Below are 12,913 nucleotides of genomic sequence, written 5' to 3' on the forward strand. Positions count from 1 at the left end.
TTAATACTGAATTATCTAAAGTTAACAAACAAGACTGTACTTATTGTAAAGTGCAATCAAATGAAGGCAGAATGGAACATATGAAGATTCATGGAAAGTTTAAATATTAACCAGATGCTGTGGGTTATGGTGAAGCACTCTGGGTTAATGACATCACAAGCAAACACACCTGCCCCCAAATCAGGTAGTAAACACTTACAGTACTGTCTGATAAACAATATACAATACTCACCCTTGTTTTGATGGCAACTGTATAATTTTGGATATAGCCTTGCATGGGAAGGCACCTGTGTAGAGATAATGTTTGTTTAAAAAAATGAGCAGAAAGCAAATGGCATCTTATAAGACTGACAAATGCTTTGTTCCAGATCTAGTGACCTACCGACTAAGACAGCATTATTTGAAGCCAACATTAAGCCACTTTTACACACAGCTTTACTTCAGTCAAATAAGACATTAGCTTTGTAAAAAGAGCTCATAAAACAACTTCAATTCAAACAATTCAATAGCACAAGTTAAAAATGTACACTTTTGTTTTAAATTTTTGTATATGCACTAACTGAAGAAGACGAATGGTTCAAGATAGTTGCAGAAGTTGAGGAAATGGAGAGAATGACACATGCACTCAGATTACAAAAACTTGGAAAAAAAAAAAGAGTAAATGGCTGGCTTTTTCCACAACCACAATATAATTATTCATAATTTAACATTTTTCAAATTCTAGAGGTCATAGAGAGAATATGTTGGGCAACTTTTTATTTCATTTATTTTTTTATTTATTTCATTTATTTATTTCCTTGCAGAGGTTAATTTAATATTTTATGTGCTGTATATATGTATACATGTGTGGAATAGATATATACATTGTATTTATTCATGTATGTATATGTGTTTGTACAACAGTTCTGTCTGGTTCTGGAATCTGATTGGTTGATAGCTGTGCCATATTCTGCAATATCAGAAATTGAACAATCTCTTCACTCTTGAGTATTACTCCACCCACATAGAGTGACAGCAGATCAATAAACTCACTACAGTTCTACAAATATTGCAGCTGTTGGATAATGTACTTTTGACGCTTTTTTAGGAGAATGCAGTGGTTTAGATTGCAACTATGCAATTTATTTATAAGGATAGTGCCTATTTTAAATATTTATAATTTCTGAGAGACAGGGCATCAGCAGCCATTAGTCTGTCATTAAGCAGAGCAAAAACGGTTTATGTTGTCTATCCACAAGATAGCAACAGAGACTGCATAATAAGCCCTTAAAAGAAAAAAAAACCTCCTAATTTCTTACTACAGATGATCAAATCATTATTAAACAGGTAAATGACATTCTAAGACAATCTCTCTCTTTCGTATGTTGTAGTGCTGTAGTTATACCATATAATATTGTATTAAGTGTGAGATGGGACTCTAACCTTTTTACTTTTTGGTTGGCCATCTGTTTGTTTCTATTGAGTCTCCTGTTTTCATTACTGCAGACTACTTTAGTAAAAACAAAGAAAGAAAAAACACGTGCCCACACGTGTTTAGCGTTTTTCCTTATCACAAACAACTATAATCTAGTAGTCTTTGCTCTGCTTTGGCTTTTTTGGGCTTAATTATTGTAATATTCCGATTGCAACAGAGCAATACTGGGAAATCTCTGTAGACTGATGGCATTTCATGCTGTTCAGCCTTATAATCTTAAAATGTGAGCAAAATCAGCTGTTTTGTCATCACTTTAGACATTACACTGTAGAAAGTCATTCAAATACTAGCTCTAAAGTGATGTTGGTGAAGTAGCAACAGTTTCTGCTGTTCTGACATCAGCTGCAGATGTAAATGGCGGAAGAAAGTAGTTCCTCAAACAAAAGGGTTTTTACACTCTCCGAGTCTGATTTTCGTTTTTATATACATGATTATGCTGTCAAACTGTAGTATAAACACAATATCACACGAGTAGCAGTGCAATATGGCTGTATATCTTCACTGGTGGGACACTAAGGCACTCAGCCTGCGGTCTCGAGTCAACACACAACTCCCACCAGTCCCGATATACAGCCATATCGCACTGCTACTCGTGATATTGTTCATATATATATATATATATATATATATATATATATATATATATATATATATATATATATATATATATATATATATATATATATATATAAATTTTATATATAAATAATTCAGGCTTGACTGTATTTATATATAATACAGTTTTAAAAAAACATAATGGTTTCTAGTTACATTACTAAAGTTGTACTAAAAAATTAGCAGTTTTTGATTCACGCTGCGATTATGCTAGCATAAAATACTTTATTAATTATCAAGAAGTTCTTTGATAAACATTATACATATGGAGAAATACAATTTCCGACCGATGCAGGTTTTGGAACAGAAGCCCATAGTTCATGTTTAAGCTGAAAACACATGTGATTCTGGTCAATTGGTCTCACCATACGGCGTCTCCTGCTTCTCTGGCTCTGTTTGCGGATCCTCACCGGTCACCGTCCACTGGCAGTAGCTTCCATCACTGTGCGAACTGAGAATGCTTTCACCGTCCTCCATCCACCAAACACTCTCTAATTGCTGCAGAAGATGCAAAAAGATACAATTACAGACCTCTTTTTAGAAAAATCCCTGATAAGCGTTTTGAGCTTCAGAGTGACAAACATTGCTAAATACTGCACCTGTGTGCCCAGAAAGTGCTGGACGGGACGCTGCCGGTCCAGATCCCACAGAACCATCAGGCCTCGGCTGTAGCCAATCAGCACTTGCCGCGGGTTCAGCGGGTTTTCATGCAGAGTCTCCACACTCTCCAGATTTCTGCGGCCAACATAATCCTCTGGAACTCTGGGAAAAGCAGCAGAGAGAGATCAGCCATCACAAAGAGTAACTGTAACAGTCATCTCAGGTATGCGAAAGTGTTGCATAATACTACTCCACAGAAACTATCTGAAGAATGTACAATGTGTGTATAGGCAAAATGAACAGAGATTATAAAACCATTATAGAACTCAGGGACATGAAAGTTGAAGGAATGTATATAAAAAAAAAGTTAGATAAAATGCCAAGAAAAAGTATGTCAAGACAGTTTGTCTTGAGAATGCCTAGTCTTAAAGTATACAAACTTGAAGAGTGCAACAGTTTCACAATAATAATGATGATGATGAATTTTGATTAATGCCATGTCAGCAACAAAGGCTATTTTCATGGCAGGAACATTTCAGTAATAAATTAATTTATTTATTCATTCATTCATTCATTCATTTTCTTTTCGGCTTTGACCCTTTATTCATCAAGATTCGCCACAGCGGAATGAACCGCCAACTTATCCAGCATATGTTTTACGCAGCGGATACCCTTCCAGCTACAACCCATCAATGGGAAACACCCATAGACACTCATTCACACTCATACACTCCAGACAATTTAGCTTACCCAATTCCCTTATAGCACGTCTTTGGACTGTGGGGGGAACTAACGCGAACACAGGGAGAACATGCAAACTCCTCACAAAAACGCCAACTGACCCAGCCGAGGCTTGAACCTGCCGCCACCTTTTTGTGAGGCAACAGCACAACCCACTGCGCCACTGCGCCGGCTTTCAATATATTGCTCATAGGTAAAGTACAAAATGTTTGAATACTATTTTGTAACAACCTTTTATGGCTGATATATTATACATTACAATTTGATTGGATAAATATTCAATTGATTCTTTTGGCTTTACATGCCTTTGTGATTCAGATGAGCGTGATGCCTGACCTGTTTTGTACGTCCTCCACGCTGATGTTGTTCTCCTCCAGTTCTCTGAATCCTGGCACTTCCACAACAAACACGTGTCCTCCTTCTGTGCCCAGCAGCAGCAGCTCACCCGATGAGTGTGCCAAGACCGCAGTGACCCGCGTCACGCTGGGAATGGCACTGTCAACATTTCACATCACAAGGAGGTTAAAATTAAAGTCAAGTGATTTGTTTTCATCTCTAGTTTTAGGGCTTATTATATTTTGGTCAATTACAACTTTATTATTATTTTTTAAAACAATGCATTACAATGTTTTACATAAAGTACTTAAATTCATGGCCATTTTATTAGGTACACCTGTCCTACTGCCTGTTAAGGCAAATTTCTTATCAGTCAATCACTTGGCAGCAATTCAATGCAATAAGGCATGTAGACATGGTCAAGAAGATCTGCAGTTCAAACCGAGCATCAGAATGGGAGATTAATAAAGGTGATTTAAGTGACTTTAAACGTGGCATGGTTGTAGATGCCAGATGGGCTGGTCTGAGTATTTCAGAAACAGCTGATCTACTGGGATTTTCATGCACAACCAACCATTTCTAGGGTTTACAGAGAATGGTCCATAAAAAGAGAAAATATCCAGTGTGCAGCAGTTCTGTAGGCGCAAATGCCTTGTTGATGACAGAGGTCAGAGGAGAATGGCCAGACTGGTTTGAGCTGATAGCAAAAGGCAACAGTAACATAAATAACTACTTGTTACAACCGAGGTATGTAGATGAGCATCTCTGAACACACAACAAACCTTGTTGTCAAACCCTGAGGCGGATGGGTTACAGCAGCAGAAGACCACACCAGGTGCCACTCCTGTCAGCTAAGAACAGGCAACTAAGGCTACAATTCACACAGGCTCACCAAAATTGGACAATAGAAGATTGGAAAAGTGTTGCCTGGTCTGATGAGTCTCAATTTCTTCTGCAAAATTTGGATGGTAGGGTCAGAATTTGGCGTCAACACCATTAAATGTCCCAAAGGATTAAGGCCATTCTGAAGGCAAAAGGGGGTCTAATAGGGTGTACTTGATAAAGTAGCCGGTGAGTGTATATGGCAAACATTTATTTTAAAATAATCACAAAAATATATATCTTTAATCAAAAACTGTGTCAGTTACAACACATTTTAAATGACTGTAAGAGAGAACATATTGTACTGCATTAGTTGTCTGTACACTGACACGCAAATAACACTCATCTTTAAAATAAAAATACAAATCTCTTCACTTAAATTCAAATTCAAAACTCAAATTACAGCACCATAAAAAACAGCCTTATAAACATCAATCTAAACCAATTTAAAGTGAAACTGAAACTAGCAGTGGCTGAGAAACACACAAATATAGTACATGCTTCTGTCATCCAGGCACAAATCCAAGTTTTGCTTGCTTGACATAAATTGCTTAGAAATACAAGCCACAGCACGTTTTGAATGGTTTTGATTCCAAAATATGTAGTGGATGTGATGCAACAAATTTCCAATGTAGTTTGTTGGGTGATACTGAAACGCCAAAAATAAATGAATAAAATGCAGCGGCATAAGGACAGAGCATGACTGATGTTTAATAGGATGCTATGAGAAGCAAACTATAACTTCCAGAATGACACAAGTAAATTGTACAATAAAGTATTAGCTTAATTACGCACGGTTGGACAGGATATGACAGCGAAGATTGCATAAAAGACGCATTTGATTCACGGAGTAAGTCAGCTGACAGTATGTGCTAAACCACATATAGATTCAGAGTATCAGTCATGTCTGAGTTAGAGTGACTCAATGCTCATGTCTCATTCTTTGGGTGTGTGTGCGCGCGAGCATCCCAGCACATTGGGACGAAAAAAAAACATAATATTAGAGTGAGGCGAGTCTGTAGGTGTGTGTACTGACTCACCCAGGTGGACCAGAGAGAGTGAACCGTCCGATCTCAAGCAGCTCACACATGCTGTTATGAGCCCGAAGTGTCCACATATGTAGACTGTTGTCTTCTAGTAATGTGACCAACTCCACCTGCAAACAAAGATAAAGAGAGATAGAGACATATATCATAAATAACTATTGAGGTATTTAATTCACTGTGAATTATTCAATTAGTTTTTGCAGCAGGTAATACAAATATATAAACAAACACAAAGATAAAAAAAGACTTTTCTTCAAAGAATATGCAAATGTGTCTGTTGTATTTCTAAAGTTTTAAACTCACAAATTTGGAAAAGAAAAAGATTGGTGTAAACTTAAACTTGAGTAAGTAATTTGAATAGTGAGCTCTAAACTTGGATTTGGGATAAAGAAAAGTCAGAAGCACTGACAGATACAATGTTTTTATCCCAAGGCAGAAATGGTCTTCCATATATTTTTAATCATTAAAAAGTTTCTGTGGATTTTCTCTTCTTGAAACTTAACTTTTTTTTTTCCTCAACAACCTCACCCAAAACCACAGATGATTCACTGAAAACCAAATCCCAAAGATTGGAACAAAATCCAAGAAGAAAAAAATAAAAAGAGACCAAATCAATGAGATCAAAAAGCCACAGGATTAAAAGTCCAAAGCCGTACCTGGTTTGGCAGGAAGTGCACCTGTGTAACCGCCGCATTCTCGTCGTGAAGCCCCATGAACTCCACACCTGGAGCTCCGTAGCTAAAAAACTGGTTAAGGATGATGATGATTAGTTTGTTTTTTTTTTAATTCCATGTCAGCAATAGGGGTGTAATGGATCACGGTTGATTCATTACTCGCAAGGATCACAACCACAACCTTGCTGTTGGAAGAGGTGTTAGTGAGGCTGTGTGAGTCCTAATGCCCCAGTAAAAGTGAAGGGGACACTACACTGTCAGTGGGCGCTGTCTTTCGGATGAGACGTTAAACGGAGGTCCTGACTCTCTGTGGTCATTAAAAATCTCATGGCACTTCTCGTGAAAGAGTGGGGGTGTAACCTCTGTGTCCTGGCCAAAGTCCCTCTATCGGCCCTTACGATCATGGCCTAACAATCATCCCCTTCCACCGAATTGGCTCTATCACTGTCTCTCCACTCCACCAATAGCTGGTGTGTGGTGAGTGCACTGGCGCCATTGTCCTGTGGCTGCCGTTGCATCATCCAAGTGGATGACCATATGGGTGTATGGCCATACACAATAAATGCGCTATATAAATACACATTACATTACATATTAAAAGTTTTTTCTGTCACTACTTGTTTAACCTGCATTAATGCCTTCAGGGCTGCCCGAATAATCATTAAAAGATCAGGATCTCAACACCCACGCAACATAAATTATAAATGACGATGATTTGCATGTTTATTAATCTTAAAGAGATTCAGTTTTTAATCTTTTGAGTTATTTATGAAGTTACAAACAGTCAAATACCACAGAAGTACTGGGAGAACAGTTTAATGTCTAGATAAAACCACTGATGTTTATGGTAAAGATTAAAATCACAGTTATTTGCATTTAGCGACACTTAAAAATAAAAGTTGTAGGCAGCAATTAAATAATTTAAACAATATTAAATAACCAACCAGCAATCAAAAATATGCCACTAAATAATTCTTTAAAAATGATCCGTCTAGCATTGAAACATGACGTTTTATGAGTGAACAACTGAATCATTTATTGAAAATAAGACTAAAATACATGCAAATATACTAAATTATATTTATTATACTAAATATACACTTAATAGATTTTGCATTAGCAGCAACAGTAGTAGTAGCAGTGAATTTTTCACAGTACTGAATAATTTACCATTTATTTTTATTCGATTATTTCTTCTTTTTTTGTAATAAAATTACAGCTTCTAAGTTCTGTTGGCTGAAACAAAAAAATTATTGCAGTACTGTTTTTTGTAATAAACGAAAAGCAAATTACATTAGTCTTGTTTCCTTTTTGGCTGATCCAGAAAATGCTCTGATTCGTGACTAAAAAACTATAATGTGATCCGAACCCTGAGATTTGTTATCCATTACACCACTAGTCAGCAAGAAAATCTATTTTCATGGCAAGAACTTTTCAGTAATAAACATACAATTAAAAACAACAAACAAATCAATACATAAATAAAATAGGATTTTTAGCGTTAATACATGATAAAAATTCTAACATTTTTCCTGATGTCACTTCCTGGTTTAAACAGCAACCATTTTTCAGACAAGACATATGAAACAGCCCATTTTTTATAGGAACGTGTCCAATTCAAATCCTTCAAATTTTTTTTTTAAAGTCTACTAGTATAAAAATAGAGCACAAGTCTGGTCACACGCCAGTTAATCATTTCCATTTCCTCTTCTCTATATGACTAACAGAGAAACTTACGCAATTCTATGGGAAACAATGTTACCTGTACAGACTAATATGAACTGTGCTGCATTCATGGTACCTGCATGAAGGGTGTGTTCAGCCACTACACACCTATAAGATGAGCTACCGGAAATCATAATCACCCCTGCACACTACAGTCACTTTGCCTTCGAGTAATGGAATGTGACTGAGTGGGAATATTCAGGCGAACAGCAAAGCTACGCATAGTTCAAATATAAGCCATGGTTGTGTGGAAATGTCTTGTGGTTGTTGAAGGATACAGTTTGATTGCTCCTGATCTGGTGCCGATGGCCAGGAGCTCCAGGCTAGGGCTGAATCCCAGAGCGCTAGGTTGATGGGGGAAGCCATGCTCTACAGTCTGAAGACATAAGAAAAACAAGTGAAATGTGTGAGACATGTAAAGTTGGAGACACCATAAGACTCATCTCTGGTATAAGCGGACTTCATGGGCATTTTACAAATCACAGACATACTAAAGATGTGAAGTCTGAAATGTTTACAATTAGGTTAGCTTAAAAGATACATCATTTTGGCTAAATTATAAGACAGCTTTGCACATGTTTTTCACTTAGAATGAAAGGCTTTTGGGTGAGGGGGGGGGGGCAAAGTATAGGCTGCATGATTAATGTAAATCAGCCTATACTTTGTTGGAGGACAAAGTATAGGCTGCATGAATAATATAAATAAAGCAAAGTGTAATGTGCCTCAGCACAATTACCTAAAGCTCAAAAGCTGCGGTCTCATTAAAAAATATATATATTTGCTGTGGTTCTGAGTGAAATGTGCTTTTTTTTTGCTCAGACATTAAACGTTCAAAAACGGTTAATCTGTGGATGATTAAAAATTAAACCGTTATCTATATTCAAACTGTAATTTGACTGTTGTACTCTTAAAAACTGTTATTATTATCTTATATTTAATAAATACTTTCAATTTTAGTGACAATACAACAGGATTTGTTATTTTAAAATGTTTCAAATGTAGCAATAATAATGACAATAATGATAATAATACAATTGCCATTATTATTATTATTAATACTATTATTGTTATTAGCAGTAATATTAATAATAATAAAATAAAATAAACAAATACACAACAACAACAAATAAGTATATATATGGGTGCAATGGTTCAATCTATTCATGGTTCAGTAGATTTCACGGTTCTAGGGTCACGGTTTCGGTGCGGTACGATATCTGCTATGTTTAGAAAAAAATGGCTACAGAAAAATTAAAAAAAATATATACATATCTCTTGGGCTTTTCTGTCTTAATTCAGGAGGAACAGTCAGTCGAGAAGAAATCTTTTCTAAGCAGAAAATGGGTAAACAGAAAAAATAAATTGAGGGAGCGATTGGTGAGGAGGAACACCCAGTGGGAGCGTGACTGAAGTAACAGATCTGCAGTATGTCCTGTCTCCGTATGGGACGCTTCTGCGTCTGAACTTGGACCTTGTGACCACTGATCTAGGATATCTTTCCAAATAATAAATAAAATAAAATATATAAATAAATAAATAAAAATCGGCATTCATTATATTTTTGTGTCTGTCTGAATTTATAGAGTTTATGTTGAAACACTGAAGGCAATGCGCTGTATTTTGGTCTCCCCTGCGCTTATCTCCTTCATTCGTCGTGCTGAACTCTCAGAAAATCCACACACACCCAGACGTTAGGAAACGTGATGTCAACAACAAATTCAAATAGCAAAAGGTGATTGGACAGGTCTCCGCATGTGCAATGCATGTGAAATGTAATTTGAAGCATCCAAAGGCGGAACTTTTTTGCTTTGATGCAGTTGTTTTTAATTACTAAACCAAATATTAATGATGTATATTCTGAACTGCGGATCACAGGACGCACCGAACCATGGGAGGACATCGGGACGATTTAATTTTTTACTGAGAACAGTTGCATTCCTAGTAGTATAGTATTCTAAATTTAATAAAATACTTTAAAAAAAAAAAAGAAAAAAAAAAGAGTTTTGCCACATTAATAAACACATTTTAAAAAATGTTTTGAGCCAAATTAGACAAACAAAAAATATTTTAAAAAATAAATGAAATCAAACACGCTGGAAATTTACTTTAAAATCAACTTTTGTGTGAATCTACCAAAAATAGCAACCAAAAAAACTATCCAACATGGTTGAATTCAACTCTCCCATGTATTCTGTGTGAGAAACTTTTGACTTTACTTTTGTAAAACAACTAAATGTAATGAAGGGCACCCAAGACATAAAAAAAGTTGCATATACTCGACACACACAAAAAAAAACAGACTGTCAGCAGAAGATGTGGCTTGATTACCTTGTTGAACTGATAGAGATCCTGTTTGTGCTTGTCCCTCTGAGACTCGTGCCCATGACGCCTGAACCTCTTCATGGTCCCTGGACGAGCCGGGACTCACACTGCCCTCTCTCACGGGTTCACCTCAGCCACCTGACAACACAAGAGAGATACAGGGTTAACCAGGGCCACCAACATATGACATCTATAAAGAAGAAATGGCTAAGGAATAGAGATGTCCAAATTGTCTTGTCTAATATTTGATAATGATGCAGCTCTGTTTGTTGTAAGGATTAAGATTGCACAATGAATCGAAATCGTGATTTAGCAAAAGCCACAATTGTCATGCACATCTTGTCAGGAAGCACGGCTCTGTGATCAGTAGTAAATCTTGGAAACTGCAAATACGCCACAAAGACAAAACACGGAAGATCAAACAGAGGATTTAACTGATTTTACTGAACCGGTGTGACCAATAATCACATGCTTTATTTCAGGCACTCAACTTAAGTAATTAAGTTTGGAGTAAACCAGTGTTATTAAATGTGGTATTTTTCAAAACATTTCAGATGTAGCAGAAAGTTCATTGAAATTGATTTTTGATTAAAATATAAGAGCTACACGTCGTATATACAGATTAATGAAAGTTTAAAGCAGTGCATTTGCTAATTTTGTACGTTTTTGTCTTATTAGTGATGTAAAATTACTGCTCGTTGAGACAATCCTCTTTGCTTTCCTTTCATCGATTGAAAAAATAATAAAACTTCCATCACAGAATGTAAGGCATAGCCAGCTTGGTTTTTGTCTGTTCCTGCATTCGTTCATCGATTGCGGGATTCAATGTGATGACAGCAATTATTTTTTTTTAAAGCTAATTAATTAAAATTCAAAGGTAATTTGTGTTACATTTTTTAAAAAGTAACTCTAATATTATTACTTTATTTTAAGTACAGTGTTACTTTACTCGGTACTTGGAAGAGTAATATCATTACATAAATGGCATTACTTGTAATGCGTTAACCCCAACACTGCTTGTCAGTGAACTATGACACTATGTAGTAAACCATGTCCCATTTGAAAGCACATGCTGGAGATTTAAAGGGTCACAATACACCAAAACATGTTTTGAGATGTTGCCAGTCATATACGTGTCCCACGCTGCTATAAAGACTATTAGAACACATATATTGGTTAAATTGGTTGTTTTTGCGTTATTTTGAGTGAATTCTTTCTTCAAGTTTGAAACAAATTTTTGAAGCTGCGTCACACCGATTAGCTACTTCCGTGCATCGTGACGTCACTGAGTGTGCAGCATTAATTCACGGAAAAGGCTTTGTTCAAACCAATCAGCGCGCTCTGTTGTGTATGAGGTGCAGCTTCATTAATATGCATGATAGCTTTGAAAGACTGTTTTTACCTGTACAGTGTTCAAACAGCAGAGAGACGACACGTTGTGTTGCCAAAACAAGTGGAAAAAGAAGAATTGTTTGGAGTTGTCAGTGTTGCTTTTATAATTTGCTGCATCGAAGGTTTTGTTTTCATTTTCCTTGCTATGAGAGTGCAGCTGGACTCGGGGATTACAGTGCATGCGACACGCAACAAAAATACATGTCGAAGGAATGTTTTTTACCCGAGAGCTTTTCTCATCTGGAATTGGTGAAATCCGGATTTGCTGCTCGTCTCCTTTTATAAAAGACGCGGGTAGAGTTGGTGTTGATTGTCCTGCCTCTACAGACTTGGTAAGCGATAAGTGGTCTTTGTTAGTTTATTCAGATGGCAAAGTTAGTTCAAACCGTCAGTAGTCCTCTTTCAGTGTTTAAAGACAGACCTTAGTCAAAATGATTTCTAAGTTACTAAAGTTTACAGTATGTTAATATCATGGAAATGATGTAAAAAGCAAGAATTATTTCCATTTAGCTAAAGATCTCCTTTTTTGTCTGCCACAAAAAAGTGAGTCATACAGGTTAAGAATAATAAAATGCATAAAAATCAAAGACACATACTGAAGCACTGCAAAGGGGGTACATTTCAAACAGAGCTCGCAAACGGTTATTATGTGTGTACTTCAGCAAAACAATGGATCTGATAGGATCAAAAATTCCAAGAAAGAAGTTGTGGGCTTTAGCAGAAACTACACCCCCCTGGTTCCTCTTCCACTCTCTCCCCTGCCCAGCCCCCATAGGGATACTGCAGTCCTGAATGAAGCAGCTTTTGTTCAGAGCTGAACAGTGCTATAGTCCCTCCCCTCTTCAGGGCAAACCGCACCTGATGAAAACACCTGTAGCTCTGGGAAAGCCGAATCAGAAAGAGCCTCTTTCAAACGGACAGAGAAAGGAGGGGCTGCTATACCTGCTCTCCATTAAACAGACCACTCAAACTACAAACAATACACAATGGCCTGTGAATAAACGGCAGTTTCTCTCACCTGGAGCTTAAATCTGTGTTTATCGTTGTGGCTGGAAACAGAAACATGCCATTGGCTATCCAGCTTTATTTAATTACCCTTCAAATAT

The 12,913-nt window shown here is 36.7% G+C and overlaps 1 protein-coding gene across 3 annotated transcripts in view; it reads right to left on the reverse strand.

Moving 5' to 3' along the window:
• llgl2 (LLGL scribble cell polarity complex component 2) overlaps window positions 1–12,913 on the reverse strand; it is a 57,052-nt gene that overhangs the window by 20,868 nt on the left and 23,271 nt on the right. For all 3 annotated transcript variants that reach the window (XR_015503606.1, NM_212582.1, XM_087275441.1), the window contains 8 exon segments: window positions 10,422–10,553; window positions 8,372–8,469; window positions 6,351–6,432; window positions 5,689–5,804; window positions 3,767–3,925; window positions 2,689–2,851; window positions 2,455–2,587; window positions 233–287 (listed from right to left, as the gene is read on the reverse strand). Coding sequence is in view for 2 of the 3 variants with exons in the window: in NM_212582.1 (NP_997747.1) it covers window positions 233–287; window positions 2,455–2,587; window positions 2,689–2,851; window positions 3,767–3,925; window positions 5,689–5,804; window positions 6,351–6,432; window positions 8,372–8,469; window positions 10,422–10,496 (881 nt within the window). In the remaining variant the exon portion in view is untranslated.

The sequence above is a fragment of the Danio rerio genome, chromosome 12 (assembly GCF_052040795.2).
Source record: "Danio rerio strain M-AB ecotype USA chromosome 12, GRCz13ab, whole genome shotgun sequence".
NCBI lineage: Eukaryota > Metazoa > Chordata > Actinopteri > Cypriniformes > Danionidae > Danio > Danio rerio.